The 21,495-nt window shown below is 32.9% G+C and overlaps 1 protein-coding gene across 4 annotated transcripts in view; it reads right to left on the reverse strand.

Annotated features, from left to right (window-relative positions):
• The window catches only part of brp (ELKS/RAB6-interacting/CAST family member bruchpilot), a 44,776-nt gene extending 26,508 nt beyond the window's left edge, over positions 1-18,268 (reverse strand). For 2 of the 4 annotated variants that reach the window (XM_089709460.1, XM_089709462.1), the window contains exon 1: positions 17,718-18,268. In XM_089709460.1, the coding sequence (XP_089565586.1) occupies positions 17,718-17,840 (123 nt within the window). In that variant the 5' untranslated portion in view covers positions 17,841-18,268. The remainder of the gene's footprint in view (positions 1-17,717) is intronic. The other 2 variants (XM_089709459.1, XM_089709461.1) reach the window with 1 other exon arrangement.
• Between the last annotated feature and the right edge of the window lie 3,227 nt (positions 18,269-21,495).

Below are 21,495 nucleotides of genomic sequence, written 5' to 3' on the forward strand. Positions count from 1 at the left end.
CACAGGCCGTCGCGCGCCGCCCGCTTTGTTTCGTTCGACCTCCGATTAACATCCGATACAAAAGTATCGGAACCGAAGTCGGAACCGAAAGTGTAATAATAATCGGAAGTTCCGACTTAACGGAACCGGAATCGAAGCTCCGTTACATCTCTGATTCATAGCTTTAACAATAGCATACTTCTTAATATACATAATAATATAGCATTCAAATCTCAAAAGATTTTTTTCCGTCAACACTTACTTCAAAGTGGCAAAACTCAGTGTTGCCCGTTAATAAAAGGATTTCCTTGCCTTATTCTCGGTTTGTGCAGTCTGTAGAGGCGCTGAATTGCCACTTTAAACTAAGATGGCGGACGCTGACCCGAATAAACTTGAAGATACTATTTGACAGTAGGTGAAAATGGAAGCTCTACTCTCAAATATTTAGGTAATTGTGAAATGTGTAGTGCTTTTGTACACTAATATAGAACTGTATTTATAGAGATAATATAAAGTCTTGATAATATAGACGCTATATTAGTACAGGAATTTCCTGTAGTAACCAGCCCCCCTAGTCAAGTGGCTTTCTGTTAGCGTAGCGTTCAATAGAATAGACTACGAATGTATGAGATTGACGTAAGCTGTAGATACGTTTATCTACAGCCTACATCAATCTCATACATTCGTAGTCTATTCTATTGAACGCTACGCTAACAGAAAGCCACATGACTAGGGGGGCTGTTTTGAGTACGAGTATTTTACATTGAATTACTTTAGAAACATTAATTTATTTATGTTATGATGTGATAATATTTAATAAAGATATGGAAAATACTGGATATATTAAATCCTTCTGTTATACTCTACATTTTAATTAACAGACAGACATTTTGCTTGTCTCAAGTTTCATTAACCAGGACTGAAATATCTATTAGACCGGGAGATACTGACACAAAATTTCGAGTCATTTGTAACAGGATGGCGGTTCTACAGGGGTCTTAGTACGCAATGATAAAAAGAAAAATGATGGTGTGATCGCTGGTATCGGTGGTTTAGTCGCGTGGGCGTTAGCCGAACTCGTCGGAAAAATAGCGAAAGTCAAACGATTTGTAACACAAAAATTTTAGTATTTACCGATAGCCCATAAAAAAGAAGTAGGCGGTAGTGTCATGCCATACTTTTCCGGTGTGACTTATAGCCCGCCATACCGACGCGAATATGTTGATTTAAATAAAACAATTATTCAACCATTTGTACCAGGCTAACTTTTGCACAGGTAACCATCGTCGTGCAGCCATTTACGAAAATCGCCATGCCATACTTTTCGGACGATTCCAAATGGTCGCCATACCCCCGAAAATCTGCAAAAAAAATTTATTTCGCCAAACTTTTTGTACCAGTATTGCATTTGGATTTTTGGAGAGTATTTGATAAAATGTGACCATTATTATATTTGCCATACTTCTAGTAGGGGGAAAAAGTGCTGTCATACTTGAAAAATTAATTTAGTATGAATTTATATAAGTGAAGATTTCCAACACCTAGATCTTTGAAATTTTGTATTTATATTCTTTGATCCTCAAACTTCCAGGAAAAATAAGTGCCATACTGTTACAAATCGTTTGACTTTCGCTATTTTCCGACGAGTTTGACTAACGCCCACGCGACTAAGCCGCCGGTACCAGCGTTCACACCATCATTTTTCTTTTTGTCATTGCGTACTAAGAACCCTGTAGAACCGCCATCCTGTTACAAATGACTCGAAATTTTGTGTCAGTATCTCCCGGTCTATATGTAACAAGCCATCTGTTTGCCAAATTTAGTGCAAATGTAGCAGTATTTGCATCATTAATTTAAAAACTTCTAAACACAGACATAAGAGGCTCATAGTAAAATATTCAAGGAATTAGCATGCTAATCGTTCATTAATTATGATGGCAATCCACGTTTTGCGGATTAGATAATGATATTTTTAATTAATTTGATTTTAATAGGAAACCTAACAGGATCTTTCATTGTTGTTCTATCGTTATTGTTCCATTTGTACCTTGATAGGATTATAATATAATTAGAGTCTAATAAACGAAATGAAATATTTTGGATAAGCATTGTGATTACAAATCTATTGTTCTTATAGAAAGCGAATTACGTTAATGTTATTTTTTCAATCAAGTATTTAAGATACCATTGTTCATTACAAATAGCAATTAAACGTATAACACATATGAAATCAAAAATAAAATCGCTACAATAACCGGGACAATTTTATTAGGTATTAGTACGCTAGTAGTACCACCCCTACACAGATGGCGCTAGCCGCGCGCGTCATTGATCGCCCCAAAATAGTACAACCGGTTACGCAACCATTCAATCGTGCCTATTTCTTATCTGTGATCTAATGGCCGTTGAAATTAAAAAAGTGCACTTGACGTTTCTGTGTTGCCAGTTTATAAATAGACATGAGAAATTAAATTGGAGTTATTTAATTTAATTTCTAATCTGAAACCTAAGTCTTAAAGAACGGAAATTAAAGCTACATTGTAAGAATTTATTTTATTTTTTTTAGTTCTATAGTTGTTGAAATAATATAACGAGATACTGCAATACATATTTTCAAGAGTTGTGTGACAGGAGTTTTTAAAATATTTCAACAATTGACGGTTTAGAGATAATCGTATGATTCATACTTTGTATGCCAAAACAATCGCTTAAAATGTTTAATTCTAAAATTTCAATGATTCTCCATAAAGCGTTTATTGCGTCCTCTAACCACAGCGTAAAGCCAATCGGTGATACCGAGTTTCGCAATATTTTTTATGGCAACATTAAATTCTTTTATCGTATCGTAAAAGTACAACGGTGATTGGGAATTCTGGACTTTTTTTCCTAGAATTGTTGTAATTTTCGCTACCTACGGATTAGGTTTCTTTTTATTGATTACCTATGGTACGAAGTATTTTGCTAAGACCGGTGAACATTTTCTTTCATATCTATTTGAAAATGTTGTGTACAGAATATATAGCGTATGTATTTTGATACAGATTGATCAGCCGGTGAAAAAGTATCATCCATCATAAGTGTAAACATCTATCCATCTTCATAAACTTTCACGTTTATAATTCAACTAGGTTTCCGCCCGCGGCTTCGCCCGCGCTCTCAAAGAAAAACCCGCATTGTTCCCGTTCCCGTGGGATTTCCGGGATTGCGTCATTTTCCCGGGATAAAAATTAGCCTATGTCCTTTCTCGGGTATCAAAATATCTCCATACCAAATTTCATGAAAATTGGTTCAGTAGTTTAGGCGTGATTGAGTAACAGACAGACAGACAGAGTTACTTTCGCATTTAGAATATTAGTATGGATCTGTCACATAATAGTCTGTGACAAAATAATACATATCTTAATATACAGGGTGTCCCGCTATTGGTATACTAAGCGCGAAGGGATTTGTAGTTTTGCATACACTGATCACGTAAAAAATATTTAAACAACAAAATTTCGTCAAATATTTTTTGGTAAATTTTTCCTGAAAATTCATGTTTTCTTCTCTAGCTTCGCGCAGCCGGCATATACCGCTTCTCTAATGTGAGCATTTTGTCTATGAAAACATAATCTTAAACGATAGCTCACGTTCTGGTAGCAAAGTTGGGCGGGTTGCTTGTTATGGTTGTACACATAGAGTTTTAAGAATTCATCTATTTGAAAAAAAAAAAATGCGTCTGGAATTTTATAAGTATTTTTTACGTACTCAGGGTATGCAAAACTATAACCTCCTTTGAGCTTAGTATACCAACAGTGGGACACCCTGTATATAAATCTCGTGTCACAATGTTTGTCCTCAATGGACTCCTAAACCACTCAACCGATTATAATAAAATTCGCACACCATGTGCAGTTCGATCCAACTTCAGAGATAGGATAGTTTAAACATGTAGGTACCACGGGCGAAGCCGGGGCGGACCGCTAGTTATGCTATAAAGATTTACTTTATTTTGTTCGACTCATAAATAAAATTTTATTAATTCGTTTGAATTGACAGCTGTGACGTCACAATATGGCGCTAAGTGGATCCTATTCTTTTTTGTAATCGCTCATATTCACAACTTTAATTCATCTCTCATAGAAAATCACAGCTCACTCCACTAATTATCCGCAAAGTCGCTATCTGTCTGTCCCTTTGTATGCTTAAATCTTTAAAGCTACGCAACAGACTTTGTAAGATTTTTTAATAGATAGTGTGCTTCTTGAGGAAAGTTTTAGTTTATAATTTGTTAAGGCTTCTTCAAAGCGGGCGAAGCGCCGAAGCCGTGCGCGGAAAGCTAGTGTTATAATATGTCCTACAAACAAAATATAAATAAATAAATAAACGTTGTTTCATTTCATTTTTTCATTTCATTAGCACAGGTTACTAAATAGTTACTTATAGGAGTATTCTAGCTTCATACAAAAGTTATTCCCACCGGGTTTTACCCAACTACGTAATATCCTCGATTGCTACCGCTATGTTAACACGTATGAAACCATCAGGATAATTTCTCCCGTAGGATAAGGATACTAAGATTTTTATAAAGCTTTTAGATTATAGGTGATATGTTTGAAACCTGAGTGTAGGTATTTTAGTGACAGGGTTGTTGAAATTGTTCAATCTATAAGAGATGTGATTTAGAAAATGTTAAGGATTGTGCAGTAAAAATATATTTTATTAATATTTTTTTTTTATATTAATTGATCATCATCAACTAATAATCATAATAAATAGCATTCAAAATATGATATATGAGATATTTTTAAACAATAAAAATAATTCGAGGCGGGATTTGAACGGGTTTCTATTTATTTGAATTTCATTCTTTAACTATTATTCTTCTTCTAGAACACAGATAATCTATGAGCGTGATAGTTATAATCGACCACACTAAGAAGAGTCAAGTCGCAAGCTGTATACCATTAATTAATAATTGTAATATGCCAATTTAATTACGATATTGAATATCTTCCAATAAATACTTCCTCTCTTGTTTCATGTAATTTATTAGATACATTGATTGTGTTGTATAATATAAGCATATACTAGAATTACACATATAAGCTACAGAATAACTTTTGCCCTTGGTTTTCTTCGCGGAACTACGAAACACAATTATATCTCAACACTTTTACTAGTATCTATTCTACAAATGTAGAATAACATTGACAAATGTCAAAGGTTAAAAATAAACAAACTCTTTCTATAATTTCATATATTCTTTCATTACTTAGTCCCATACTGTTTATATCTCACAGCTGATCGTCTTTTATTTTTAGCCTGTGATCTAACTGGGCTATTTTAATCCACATATTTATCTCAAAAGCAGATGTTTCGCATGCTTTGAAATGTTATAATAATGGCTATTAGATAGTGAAATACTTAAAGGTGAGTATTGTATATTTCTTTATTTTCTATTGTAAAAGAATAAGAAATAAATTTAATTAAGCGCGAATTAATTCATGACTCTATCCGAAACATACATAACTTTGCATTAAAACAATTCAAAGTGCTTCTAAAAGAAGTCTATTTTAATTAATAAATGTTTGCATTTTAGTTTTATTGTTTATCTCAAATAATAAAAAAACAAGTAAACAACATAAATGCCTATAATAAATGTATAGAATAGAATATTATATCCGCTGACTGTCAGTTCTATACCTAATCAAATCTCTTTCTTAAACATTACTTTTTCAATAAAAATAATCACGCCGTTCATAGGATTTAATTTCATAAGAACACACGAAAAAACCATCAGTTAATCTCAGTTTAATCTATGAGTCATTCAGAGTACCAATTAACTGAAGTTTAGTTATTCCACAGATATAATACTAGCTTTATACTAGTCATTCTCTCGGGACCAGTGATTGCGTTAGTGAGTATCTGGCCTTAATATTGTAACTGTGTGTGAAATATTCGTTTGTGGGTTAGTTGGTTAGAATGTATACGAGGGTTTCAATTTTGTCTTTGATAGGAAGCTTTGTGATTCCAGGGGGACATTCAGACAATGATTTTCTATTAAATGCAGATAGGTATCTATTCTATATGTAGGAAAGTCAAAACTTTATATTGAATGTTTTTTTTTAAAGCATAGGTACTTGGGTTGTCTGTTTGCAGTTTGTCTGTATGTATGTCCGGGGTAAACTCAAAAATAACTGAATGGTCAATTCTTGATTACTTCATATTTTGTACAGAGATAGCTTGAGAACTGAGAAAGGTCATAGGATAGGTTTTATCTCGAAAATCCCACGGGAACGGGAACCACGCGGGTTTTTCTATGACTACACGGGCGAAGCCGCTGGTGGGAAGCTAGTTTTGAATAATTTTGGAAATTATTTACAGTATGTACAACAAACAACAATTAAAAAATATAATAATCAGCGTATTCCGAATTCAAATTGAACTTGTTTTTATAATGACATACACAATATTTAGGTATGCAAACTTTTTCAGACACATTCAGTTTAAAAATAAAAAATAAAACGTAGTGAGTACAGACTATAAAATATTAAACTTGAATTAATTGGAGTGGCGAGTCTCAGGCCAAGTGGGACGTTAGTTTTTAATAAAGGTAAAGAACCTTTAAATGATAAAGCCTTTCAGATAAACTCCTGTTTTAATTTTATCTAATCTATAAATACTCTTCCCATAATTTGATAACAAGATTACAAAACGGTTTAAATTTAATTTTTGAACGTAAGTGAGTTTTCGAATTATTAATTTTCTCCATACAACATTACTTTATAACGAATCGAAAATTTAGATAATTCGAACTGTAATGTATTTTATTCTATCCGGTATTCAATTTTTGAGATTGAATGTGATGATAATATTGTTTTGATTGATGTTATTTTAGAGAATAATGTAGCTACCTATTAACGATTTACCTACAAATAAATAATTAATCAAATACGTTCAAATGAATTAAAATAGTAGCTTCAACACTTGAAGCTCATAAAACTATATTAAGGCAAGGCGAAATCAATATTTTACCAAGAATTCACTAGAACATTCTAGATAGACGTTCTAAAATGATCGCCGAGTTATTCCGCGAAGGAAACTTTAATATCACGGGGAAGCGCGAAGTATGTAATCCAAATTTATTCCAACGTAATCTTGGTTTTCGTATGTACTAACATGAGATGAGAATTCTTGTACAACGGTTCTGAAATTACGAGTTTTGCTCTTTGAAACCACGGAAAAGTGTTGTACGCTATTTAATTAAAGCGAACAATGGTTTTAACAATTTAAATACTATTGTTTTACTTAAGATCGCATTGTTTTCGAAATATGTAGTTTTATAATATGTTCACGTGAAATAAACAAATTAAAGTTGTTATATATTCTCATGGAATAAATAGATTAAAGATAATGACTTATTAATATCATAAAAAATAATAGAATAGTAAAAAATAAATGTGTGCGTGTACACACGTAAGAAGTGAAACTTCTTTGTGACCTTATTTTTCAAAAAATAGTTTACTATATGCAACTTTACAGAAATACGTTGAATCACGCGTGGTAGGGATAGGAAAAAGATGGCGCGTAACCGAAAAATGTCACGCGTAACGAAAAAAATGTTAGGTACACTAAATTTTTTTCCAACCCCGATAAAGAAGTTTCACTTCAAAAACATTCAACAATAATTAAAATGGTATTCGTGTATCTTCAAACAAACAACTATTTAAATAAACAATTGTTTAATTTCTACATTATAATATGTATAATACTTTTAGGCGCGTAAGATTCATAACCTTAAAAGCTCGTAGGACGCTAAGAATAATTGTTAAATAAACATGTAGAGATTAAAATATGTACGTAATTCACTCCCTCATAGCGACATAGTTAAAAAAATGTCGTATTTAATGTATACTGTAAACAAAAAAACACGTTTGATATAACAGTATTAAGTTACTCGTTCTCTATTATCGCTATAGGCTAGAAAACTAGGACATTCTGTGTCTGGAATCCCTTATTAAAGTAAGAGGTTTTATATCTGAGATCAATGAATCGGAAATTTGTTACGTAATTCACAAAGCCTGCCAAGGTTTTGTGTTTCAAAGAGATTGAGATTTCTCCTTTTTGATTAAAGACGTCGGTCTGGATTAAAAAGGTATTAGAGGGGATTTATTTAAATTTCGGATTATAATAAAATTTTAAATTATATGGCAATATATTACGAACACTATTTTGAGGGTAATTGATTTTCATTCATGTTTATGAATGATTGTGTGTACACATTTCACATTTGCGTACTTATATTAATAATATTACTATTACTAATTTAAAAGAAAAATCTGTGAAATTATTACAAGGCAATATTAATGTACATGTACTGCATCCTAAGCATAAGAAAAGAGATGAAATTGTAAGAGATACGAAATAAAAATTAAAAGGACAATACAACTTGAGTGCTACGCCTATGTCTACGCTGTAGGCTGTAGCTACATGTCTACGCTGTAGGCTGTAGCTGCATGTCTACGCTGTAGGCTGTAGCTTTAAGGTCTACGTGCAGGTACTTTCTAAATTAGAAATCGCTTTTTTATCAACGTGTTTAAAATTTGTATTTTGATTCATATTCCGAAGTTTTTAAGTAGTATAAAACATAGGATTAACTTTTATGATACATAATTATTATAGACTTGTTTAATCTAAGTGGAAAACATGATCTGCGTCCAAGAAAATTTAACCTAGACCCATTTGGTATCTCGATTAAAGACACTGCGTCAACGATCAAACATCTACTGTTAGGTACTACGGATCTACTCTTAAACTACTTTGGAGTTTCTTGCCGGTTCTTCTCCTTAGATACTGCTTTCCGAATCGGTGGTAAATGTTAAAAAATATATTTCCACGATCCAAAATAATAATAAAAAATACGTGAGGCACTCGGGGACTGCCGCGGTAAAGCTATTGCATGCTATGCCTTCAAGCCACACCTCCGTGCCCGTCGGAGTGGGGAGCGTGAGGTTTTTTCGTTACGGAATTTCTGGATTCGGTCCCCGCGCTCAAGGCCCGCGATAGAAGCTATGCAATAGCTTAAAAGCTACTAGAAGAAGTCTAATTGAATAAATAAATGTTTAAGTTTGAAACATGTTTAAATGACGACCCACTTCATTTAAACCTTGTTGTTAGATTAGGATTTCAGAACAATTAATTACTATAACAAGACGTTGCGTGAACAATAGCCGCAAAGATAAAAAGCATTTAACAATCCGTTTATCAACTCATTAGCGATTCAGGCTGTTCAGTCAACAGGTCTGCATTTTGAGCTACCAGCTACCTGTCATGGCGAGCTGGCTTCGCGCCAAAACTGGCTTACCACAGGTTAAGTAAAAACCTTTGCCAAATTGAACGAAGGAGTGGAAGGATATAGATTATAGAACAGTTTAATATAATATAGTTTATAATATTATCTGTGTAAAACGTAGAAGGAATTTAAAGTGTTCTTTTTACTTTGAGTTCTTGTAATAATGTGTTTTTTTGTAGTCGTCATTATACCAAACAAGGTAATAAAATTATGGTAATATAATTACTATAAAAAATACATATTAAAATATACTTGTCGAATTGATAACCTTTTTTCCGGTTAAAAACGAAAATCACTAAGTAGGTGTTTATTTAAACCGATGTAGATGCATATAGTGTAAAATAAAATTAAAATCTCCACAATTCAATAAACTACAGTACAATAGACAAACGGAGGCTACGCAAACCAGTAATGATTCATTTCCTATGCGCGCTTTAAATTAAAAAAAAGCTCTTGTTTCCATAGATTAAAAAATAAGAGCCAACGACGTTCCTTTTTCAAATCCAATAGTCTGTAAATAGTATCAAAAAAGTCTAAAAATCGACTCGTGATTGATTTATTTCGTTATTTTTATAAAGTTAGATCAAACTTTATGATAACACAAGCCGCGCCCCGCAGTTTCACCCGCGTGGCTCCCCTCCTGTTGGTCTTAGCGTGATGACATATAGCATATAGCCTTCCTCGGTAAATGGGCTATCTAACACCTAAAGAATTTTTCAAATCGGACCAGTAGTTCCTGAGATAAGCGCGTTCAAACAAACAAACAAACTCTTCAGCTTTATAATATTAGTATAGATTTACATCCTGTATCCTTCATACAATGTTGCTTCCAGAAATTTCTTTGAAATAAGAAAAGATAAGTTTCTCCAGCGATTTTCCTAAAGTTATTCAGAACAAATAAATGTTCTGTTATAAACTTAGACGCAGTTTTATTTAGGTCGCTCTCGTTTGTTCTTGTTTGAACAAATGTATTTTCTTCGAGGAAATTCAAGAGATATCTTAATAAGGATAAAAACAGGAGAATAATTTGTAATATTATAAAATTATGGCTTATTTTGAACGGGGTTGTAATTTGCTGGTGTTAATATGAGTATTTGGTCTTGGGTGAATTAATATTTCTTGGTTTAAACATAATAGTGGCAGAAGACGCTGTACAGAGTAAATGCTATTTAAATTGTGAATTGATATGATAATTAATATTTTGGGCTAAATAAGGGGCTTTTAAAGATTTGTTAATAATATTACGTGTAAAAATAAAACAAATGGTAACGCGTGACCTGTGAACTTCTATTTTGTTAGAGTATTTAGAATATTTAAAATAAAATTAAACTATGGATAAAATTACGCAGTCGGTAGTTTATTATTTCATATGAAATCAAATTTTATAGGTAAATACTTCATGTTATATTTAAACGGCCAGTGTGGTCCTTTGAAAAGAATACCTCTACCAAGAAATTCTATTTAGGGCTGATTTTTCAATCCTTGGTTAAAACTTATTCGTCGAATAATGTATAAAACTACCATTTTAAAAATGTATTCTAATTACCCGTATTTGACAGTTTACGTGACATTTTAATATTATCGTGTAATACTTTATTGGACGGATAAGTTTTATCCAAGCATTGAAAAATCGGCCCTAACTTAATATTTAAATAATGCCTAGAATACAATGTAAACCTATATCTAGGCTACAGTCTAGACGAAGTATGGCGTCTATAATTTTTATCTTATTCCTTTGGAAATATGCCAATAGGATATAGGTCTAAAGCCTATTTTATGCCAAACTTCCTTAAAATAGGAACAGTAATAAATTATACTGTAGACCCAGAAAAAAACCTTTGCCAAGATCTTTTGTTCTGCGATAATATTTGGCGTTTAATGAATATTTTCATGTATGTATAGTTACAATAGCTATGCCCAGGGGAGTGCTCCGCTCCTGTTGGTCTTAGCGTAATGATATAATATAGCCTATCAATAAATGCGCTATCTAACACCGAAAGTACCTATTTATAAAATCGAACCAGTAGTTCCTGAGATTAGCGCGTTCAAAAAAGGAAAAAAAAAACAAACGCTTCAGCTTTATACATTTAAATTTTTGTACATTTTTTATATATTTATAGTGTAGTGAAATTTAAATTTGTATAGACTATAGTACAATACTGGCTATGGCTAAGTCTAATGTGGAAGGCGTCGGTCGTCTCTAGCACAGGTTTATACCTAGTTGAGGCGATCGTCGAGTTTGTATTATTTCATGTCACTGTATTGGTACTCAATAAATGATTTTTATTTTATTTATTTTTTATTTATAATATTTAGTTTAGATACAGTTTTTCTCGCTTTGACTGCTATTTATCTGCCATATAAATACTACTCTATTAATACCAACTGGTACAATATTCCTCCGATTTTGTATTAATATTAATGTGAGAGATATGTTTATTGCCAAAATTGATGTTTTAATGCTAGCCAATTATCGCTCTATTAAGCAATTTTAGCTAACAAGAAGGTTATTTCTGCTCCAGAACGATAAAACAACTGAACGAAATAATGTTCGGTAGTAAAATGAAGTGTGCTTATTATGAATAATAGCTTATATTTTATGACAGTTATGTTTAAGCACCAATCACTAATTCCCTCCTTTTCTAGGTTATGCGGAAAATGAAATGTCAAATTTGACAGTAATGACTTGGCTGTATGGATGTGGTCCTTTGCCATATTATAATTTTTAAAGTGAAACTTTTATTACATCGTCTCAAACTTTTTGGTCTGTGTAGCGCATGTCGCGTGTATCGCGGCTGCCGAGTAGGTATACCTACTCAGCAGCCGACCGTCACGCGACATGCGCTACACAAAGCAGTGTTCGGAACCGTTCGAACAGTTTCACTTTTACCGTGGTTTCATAAAACCACACAACATTTTTTTATTTTTAAACGATTCGTTTCAAACTCTTATATTTAATCAAATAAACTTCTGAAGTACTTAACAATCGTCAGAATAACAATTTTTTACTACCGGTTCGGAAATTCGGAAGGCTATTCTGCAGAGTTATGTTTTTTAAAAAAGAAAAAAAAGAAGTTTAATAGGGTTGTAACTTGCTGACATATTTTGCGCAGTGAATAATGCTGTCTTAATAAAATTCCTAAAAATTTATTTTTGTTTTGATTTCTGATCGGTATTATACGACTTTAAAGTTATAATATATCTTATATACGATATATAATCGTGTAAACAGCCGATCCTTATTCTACCTTACCTAATTCTAAATTCCGTTGTAAATTTTATAACATGCGGTAAAACAACTCTTTTAAAAAATATCTACGTTATCTGTTATATAAAATGTAGTAACCAAGTATTCAAATCAAAGATTCTGTACGCGACACCAAATGAAAAATTTTTCAGCGCATTGCAGGCTCACAATTGTAAGCCACATTCGCAGATTCATTTATATTCTAGTAGCTATTTTTGCTTGAACAATGATATTGTAATATTATATTTGATGTTCGTATTGTCTTGATGTTCGAAATTGTGCGATAGGGCGGGTATTTTTTGGTGTTTGACAAACCTTATATGATAAAGAGTCACAATATTTATATTGTGGTTGTTTCCAACACAGGACTTCACCTTAGTGTTAATTAAAATAAGTAGAAAATTAATGTAGAGCATTAAGCTCTATATTTAGGAAATTGATCTGTGAAAAAAATGTGAATTGAATTTTAACTAGTGTTTTCAATTTACTTACGAAATGTTAACTTGGAGTATCTTCATGAAAATAACGCATAATAATGCTTAATTCTTTTACAGGATAATTAATATTGCATAGTTACAATCATAGAAATATAAATAACAAGGTTACAATCGATTATCTATATTGGCTGTCAAAAATAGATACCTCTCTTGGTTTGCTAAGTATATTTCTTTTAATAATAAAAGCGGAATAAAATGGGAAAAATTTATAAACAATTTTTCTCCTTATAAATAGTTATAAGCAGAAGAATTGATAGACAATTCTTGGCATTCTCCATGATATTCAAAATAGTATCTAATACTAGATTATCGAGGTGAACGTTTGAAGCGTTGTAAATGAACCGATAGTGACAGGAATCCGATTACATTAATAGTTTTATTTTATTGATTTTACTTGTGACATCTTCACGTATTAGGTTGTGATATCAATAATCCATACTAATATTATAAATGCGAAAGTAACTCTGTCTGTTACTCAATCACGCCTAAACTACTGAACCAATTTTCATGAAATTTGGTATGGAGATATTTTGAGACCCGAGAAAGGACATAGACATTTTATCCCGGGAAAATGACGCAATCCCGTAAATCCCACGGGAACGGGAACTATGCGGGTTTTTCTTTGACTGCGCGGGCGAAGCCGCGGGCGGAAACCTAGTAATAAATATGCTTAAAAACAATAAAAAGCATGCTCAAACTGATGAAATTATTGTATTGTCATCGATCCTTGATAAAAGTACAAAGTTTGAATTAAATATGTCCGTTTAAGGTGGGTCAAAATTGAATCTAGGAGTCGTTTACATAGAAACATACAAGTGAAGCTTATCGCTTAGAGCTTATAGCGTGTCAAAAATAGGCTTCTTGTGGCTAAGAAAGAAATAGTCATAAATCTCTAGTTAAATAAATAACATAGTAATTGCTTGGGCTAAACTCATGACCTAAAAAGGTTTTATACATACAATATTGCTCTAAAGTAACCGTCATGAGAAGCTATAAATTTTGTAAACAAGTGTTCAGGAGTTCACAACATTTGGACCAACAAAAAAAATGAATTTGTTTAAGATTTAATAAATTATTAAGTAACAAATATTACAATTAACAAATATACCAATACACATATATATACAAATATAACAAATATACCAATTAACCTAACCAATTACTTCACAATTTAAAACCTACTTCTAATATTAACCTTAAGTTTCCAAAGATTAGCGCGTTTGAACAAACAACTCTTTCTTTTTACTTATTATATATTTTAGATAAATTGTATTACGCACCTTTTGACGTTTTTTTCGTGGCGAATTTATTTCCTTAGATGTACTGGCTACTGGCTCCATTATACGTAATAACAAATAAAATTAACGCAACAATTAAAGTAACAACAATAAAAAAGTGATAACGAAACAATAACAAAATTAACAATAACAACCAGATCCGCGATATATGCAAAGCAATGAAACAAACTCGTACGCATTCGAAACTCGAATGATGCGTTTATTTCAAAATGGCGTCCCGATAGTTCACAATCCCTGCGACGGACGCGTTCCGGTACCAAGAAACACAAACGATAGCGCTTTGCGTCGTTAAAATATGATCCGACTAAATTAAATAGGTTGTTACTTTCATATAACCCGTCTATATTTCATGTCGATTGAATATGGTCAATTTATTATTATCTCGCAGTATAAAATGTTTACTTAGTAAAAGATGTTTGTTTACATAATTTATAGCTTCTCGTGACGGGTACTTTAGATCCTGGCACTAATTTTAATGAGAGCTACATAAGTTAAGGAGACGTTTTCATCATACTTAATTATGGAATAACTCGAGACTTAGTAAAAATCACAAGATGCTTTGTAACAAGCATAAATATATATATGCATTGTGTGCTAATCGTGTTTATTGCAATTTTGTGGAGTCAAATAAATGATCTTTCTTTCCTTATCAGATAAGATAAAAATTATACAATATGAAACATTTTGTAACTTTAGTTTACGCAAAATCTTAAAAATCTGCGAACGCCTTATATTTTCTGGTCTAAAGAGAGCGGACTGCAGACGATTAAACATTTCTTGTTATAAATTGGAATATGAATTAATTTTTCGCTAGGTTTACCGTATGTGGAAACATATTATATATGCATATTATTGCATCCGATCATCAACTGTGTCATCAGGAAATATATGAATAATGATATTTTCATAACAACTAGTACAAAATAATTATTGCTTTTTTATCTCTATCAAGACCAATCCAAAAGACTTACAATTTGATCATGGTTTTGGACTTCTTGCTAATACGTCTCTACAATATCTATTAAGTAATTGAAAACGATTACAATCATGAATATTTTCACTAGCCTCATCGCCAAAGTAATTTACCACCCATACTAGATTAGATATTAGACAATATTAAGTAATTAATTAATAACGACTCAAACATTTTGATTTTATAACACTCATGAATATCTTCACTAGCCTTTCGCCAAAGTAAGCTACTATTCCCTACTAGAAGATATGAATTTACATTCAAAATTGAGTTTGTATAAGCACATTGTACCCAAGCTATAAACGTAGGTATATCGCTGACGTATGTTCAATACCTAATATACAATATGTATGTACATTATATTATATTACCTATCGTTACGTAACAGTGATCTCATTATAGTACAAGGCATTGACTTTCTGTATGGTATGGTGACTGATTGTATCATTTTATTGGTCTTAATGATCATATGAAGTGCACTTTAATATAGGCTCGTCTTTGTGTGATATTCGATAATTTTATTTAACTAGTACATATTTGATTAACAATCGAAATACATTGAGAATAATAAATGTATATTTACTTTTTTTATTCAAAGTCCAAACTGGAATATGTACTCATAATTTGAATGTTACTAAATTGTTTTTTTTTTCAAATATTTAACATTTTTTTTAGGTAGGGTTTTCTTTACAGCGATACGATTTTTTCATATTCTACGACAAAACAGGTAAAGTAAACCAAAGAAATTTCATCACCTGCGTGCATACAAAAATCTAGTTTGTTTATTATAATATTTTAAAAGCAAAATAATTAATTATTGAATAAATAATGTAATACAGTAACAGATAATTATTATAAACTAATACCAATACTTGTAAATTTTTATCACAATTTTATTGAACGCAAGCGAAACCACGCCTCATAACTATCTCCTATAGTTATAGTCTACAGAACTTTAAAAATGTGCACGGCAAAGCACGTCAGCAATTTCGCGAATTCATTCAGCGAACTTCAAGAGCCTTCAACATTTAGTAATTAATGTTTTGCACTCAATACCTGCCGTGGAATTTTCATAACGTGAATATTTCAAGGCGTAGTTCTTGTACTCGTAGTTTTTATTTGAAATGTCGTTGAACTTTCGTATTGGGTCGAATCCTTATGGTCTGTAGTGGTTATATTTTTTATTACGAAATATTATTATATTTCGCAGATTAAATTTTCAGGGTTATGTATGAAAAAGGTCTAAGTCTATAATATAATTGATATCGAGTTTAGAATTTAACCAATTAATATGAAAGTTTATTAGACATTGCCTTTGACTAATTGCTCTAAAATATAACCCAATTTAGTATCTACGAATATGTAATAAAGGAGAGATAGAGAGAAACATTTAATTTTAATATTAACTAGCGGTCCGCCCCGGCTTCGCCCGTGGTACATAATATTTACGTTTTCTCTACATAAGAACCATCCTCGTACTTCAAGGAATATAATAAAAAAAGAATTATCGAAATCGGTTCAGCCGTTCTCGAGTTATGCGCTTACCAACACATTTTGCGATTCATTTTTATATATAAGAATAAGGACTTTGAGACAAAAATAATCATAAACTTAACTAATTCATTTTCATAAATAAATGAAATGTAATTTGGTACACCTACGCCATATCTTGTGTCTTTATTTAAATATAATTTTATATTATCTACCTTCTCAAAAAGTGCTATACTTTTAGCAAAACTTCGTAGGTGTAGAGTAAGGCAGGTTCAATGAAATATGACATCAATTACATTTTAATTTAAGTATGAAAAAGGATTTTCTTTGTATTGATAGTCAAGTAATTATGGTAATGTTAATTAATTATTATTATGTATGAGCATCATTAAATGATTAACTATGTATATTGTATAAGTATCTATAAGAAGTGTCTAGGACATTTTATTATATCTTTTTTTTTTCAAAATAGGTATTTCCCAGATTTATATAAAGCCACACCTTTTTAAATAATAGGTTCAGATAAGAATAAGGAATAGGATATGGTAAATAAAAAATCATAAAGTAATCGATTTTGATTACACAAATCGATTTATCGATATCGTAGATCCCATAATGTTCACGCTTCATCGATTTTAAAGCTAAAATATCGTAATTGGGCCACCTCGAGAGGTACTCCCATTGACCTATCAGCGTGACATCAATGGAAGGAGTTTTCAAGCATGCGTATAGCGGCCGAAGCCGAATGGCAGGCGTATAACCCGACAAATACTATGCATTGTATGATTTCACACAAAATCCTAACTGAAAAAGGCTTATTATCGCCTACTCTACATTATCCGTGCAACAAATGTTGCCACACACAACCCCCGCTCGCTTTACTGAGAAATCTACTGACCTGATTCTCCTGATTGAGCAGTTTAAGTTGGTCGTTTATAAGGCTGTATTTAGCGCTCTCCTCCTTCCGCAGCGCCCGCTCCTTCTTCAGTTCTGGGCTCCAGAACGTCTTTATGCTGTGCATGCTGGAGCCCAGCTTCTGGTTGGTCAGTTCCAGCTCCTTCTTGAGGTTGCCCAGCTCCCGCTGCAGGTCGGAATTTTGTGATTGCAGTTCTCCAAGGAATAGAGGGGGCGGTTCGCGTCGGTAGTAGTCATCTTCCGGGGGCGGCGGGGGGGCGTAGGAGCGGTCGTAGTCCCGCTCCAGCGACTGGTAGCGCAGCGGCCGCGGCCGGGCCCGGTGGTGGGCGCCGGCGGAGGCCGAGCGGCCGCGCTCGTCCGGGGCCGGGGAGGGCTCGTCATCGCGCGCGAGGTAAGGGCTGCGGCGGGACGGGCTGCGGTCCACCTGCGGGAGGCGGCCCCTCGCGCCCGACCAGTCCTGCCGGCGCCAATCCTCTCGGCACTGCGGCCGCTCCTCGTCGCCGGCGTACTCGCGGAGATACAGTTTGACGTGTTTCCCGCCTCAATTCGAACTCATTGTGCACTGGACTGGCCGGCGAGCGCGAGAACACTGGACGGGACGCCCGGAGCATCGATCGTGACGCGGGGCGCATGCGCGTCGGCGTTTGCAGCGCTGTCGTCGCTGTTTTCCTGATTTTAATCTATAATTGGTGTGAGTACGGGATGCGTTCGTGTTTTGATGTATGGTAATTTACGAGTTTAATGGTGTAGTCGACGGTTACGGCTACATTTTAGTGATATACTGAAACTACTTGAGGTTCAGGGTTTACAGTTTTGATAGAGCTCCGGGCACGTCCATTGCCTAATCAATTAATTATAAAATAAGTTCTTCATTTCTTATCTATTATTATATAGCCATTAACGTAAACCGCCTAGTAACTATAATATATAATATTGTTTATATAAAAATAATGTAATAATAAATTCTTACATTTAATGCAATCTGAATGATATGACAATATAAAATATTTTTTTAGCCTATAAACCATCTTTCATTCATCATCCATTAATTTTTATATTGTCAAAAACAGAATTTAATTTCCACCTACGTCTAATTTTGTAGTAGATCCCTTCCTTATTCTATTTTAATAAATTTCAAAATCCGTTCTATAACGGTTATATATTTAAAATCATTCCATTTTTAAATATGTCACTCGTTCTATTAATAGACCCGGTTTTCAGATTCCCATTTTCCCGAGCGACACAAGCAGCGCTGTAGCGCTTTATACCAAATTTTGCTAAGTCTCTTATTCTGTGACCCACTTAAATGTACTATACCGTTCGCACTTCAAGTGAAACGTAGTTCTGTCTCTGTCTACCGTAAGGTCGTCGCTATGTCGGTTATAAGCGCTGCTAGTACTCTGGAACACCAGTGTAGATTGGACGTTATCCTAAAATCCTTCAGGTTTTTAGGGCGAGCTTGATTAAATAATTTAGTCTTAGCAGTTTGTTTAAGTGTAGGTACTTAAACGTCAGCCTTATGGTTACATTCCTTATGTAGCGTCTTATGACTTGACTATGTATTTTTATATTTTATAAAGCGTAAGTATTCTGAGACTGAAACTTTGCTCATAAACCCTCAAGTATCACTAAGTCGAGTATTATATTATACCTATTGGATATAGGATAATGCGTATAAAATAAAATAAATTGCTGTTTGTCTTATGGATCTTGATGATCTTGTTTTATTTTCTGATAAACAAGTAATATTGTATTCGTATTATATTTCTAATGGTTGTGAAATAAAAGAAAATTAATATTAGTAGTTACAAAGTATATAACCAAAACGCAAAGCCTTAAGCAATAAAACCATTTAACAATAATTAATTAACCTTATATTTACGAAAATGTCATTAATAACCCATGCCCGTTGGCATACAATAAAAAAATTCAATTATAAAAAAATAGTATAAGCTACATGTACTACTTATTAAAATCGTAGTACAACTCGTAGCAGGCTACGACACTAGCTACGAATGTAGACGGGAGCTACTGAAAAGTGCCAAAAGCTTTGGCAACTAGTAGTACTTTCTTTGCCTTCATATTTTCTTCGCTTTACAAAGAATTAACAAATATATAACACATGATTAAAAGAGAATTTGAACATCATTAACCATCTCTTTTCAAAATAGTAATTAAGTCAATTTTAATACATATTAAAATTGTGAAGTGTGACGATATAATTTATGTATAATAGGATATTTATTTTTTCGATATCATAACAATATTTATAATCGTTGTATATTTGTTACATACGCAAAATTATAATATTTGTAGAGATGCGCGTGCGCTTCGTGTAAACTGCTAAGATCCTCTAAAAATGCAAGCTCCGATCTGCTTCTATTATGCTGAAAACTTCAGTTCTGCTGGTGACTAAAACTTCGAAACTTCGTAGAGTAGAAATAAATATTAAATGTATCTAAGAGAAAAAAACAGTAACGAATATTGCTCTATCTTTCTAACATTAATTCTTAGATAAGGGTAGTTGTTATAGGTATTAAACGTAGGTATATTCAATATATTATTAAGGTAAAGCCTAAAGGTACATGTGTCTTATCATTCAAATCATTTAATTATGAGCTGAAAGTAGAACTGACGATAGAGCTTCATTAGATGTCCAGAGCAATCTTTTAAACCTTAAAAAAGGAACGGCGAGAGATTTATAATGGACAATGTGTGTCAAGTTTTGTTTTCTCGAAAAAATGAGGCCTATGTCCTTCTTCAGGGAATGTTCTACCTCTGTGCTATTCATCAAACACGTAGTGTGAACACGGAAATTACAAGCGTATACTTTCACGTTAATAATTTTAGTAGGAACTACTTTATTGGAATCTCTATTCCTAATGGTATCCAAATGTGTAAGAGGATCTTTACATTTATGAGAAATATCATTTTATTCACCGTCACTATAAAAGGCCATGTTAGTTCCCATAGTTAGGCCGAAAAGTGCATCTAGACTTCTAGTCCTTATTATCATATTGTCTTCTTTATTCATCATGACTTCATCTTATTAATTAATATAGTAAAATTTAATTATTGCGAAACGAAGATGAGTGAATAATAAGGGGGTAATAAAAGTTAATAAATTCAAATTAATGCAGCCGCGAACTATGAATGAAAATGCAAATTATTGCAAAAAGTACGAGTCCATGCGAACTAGGGTTTGCACTTTAAAGTTTTTAAATTTGTAGAGCTTGGTAGTGGGTAGACATTTTTGTTCTGACTCCGTGACTGACAGTGGGAAGTTTATTTTATTATTAAACGCGTAGGTGTAAAAAGTAAGATTAATTGTATAATTTTCAACAATAATTACTAAATGTATTTACAGTTTACACAGTACAAGAATTATTATTCGTTTCACAACAATAGTGCTCAAACTTTTAATAGCAATAGAATAGAAATTTCAAGCATATAATTACAATAAATCACAAGTCAAAATCTAAAAACAGCGATTTCGTATACAACACGGGTATGTAAAGGAAAAATCGTTAAAAGGGTTGTCGAATCACGATGTAACAATTAAAGTAGTTTACATAAATTACCTACACGCACATAACAAAGGTTGTAACAGCCCTAACTTTAAACTCGGGGCTTTCCGCCCTAATGACTGGATGTTGAAAAATATTGTTCCTTTTATGAGGTTCATGACACACATTTCACGATTTTAAAGCTCGTTGTGAGATATGAGCTTTATAGTTGTGAAAATGTTTAACTAGTTGTTG

The sequence above is a fragment of the Colias philodice genome, chromosome 22 (genome assembly GCF_061535455.1).
Source record: "Colias philodice isolate Cphi_HAF_F1 chromosome 22, ilColPhil1 Martin Lab GWU primary, whole genome shotgun sequence".
NCBI lineage: Eukaryota > Metazoa > Arthropoda > Insecta > Lepidoptera > Pieridae > Colias > Colias philodice.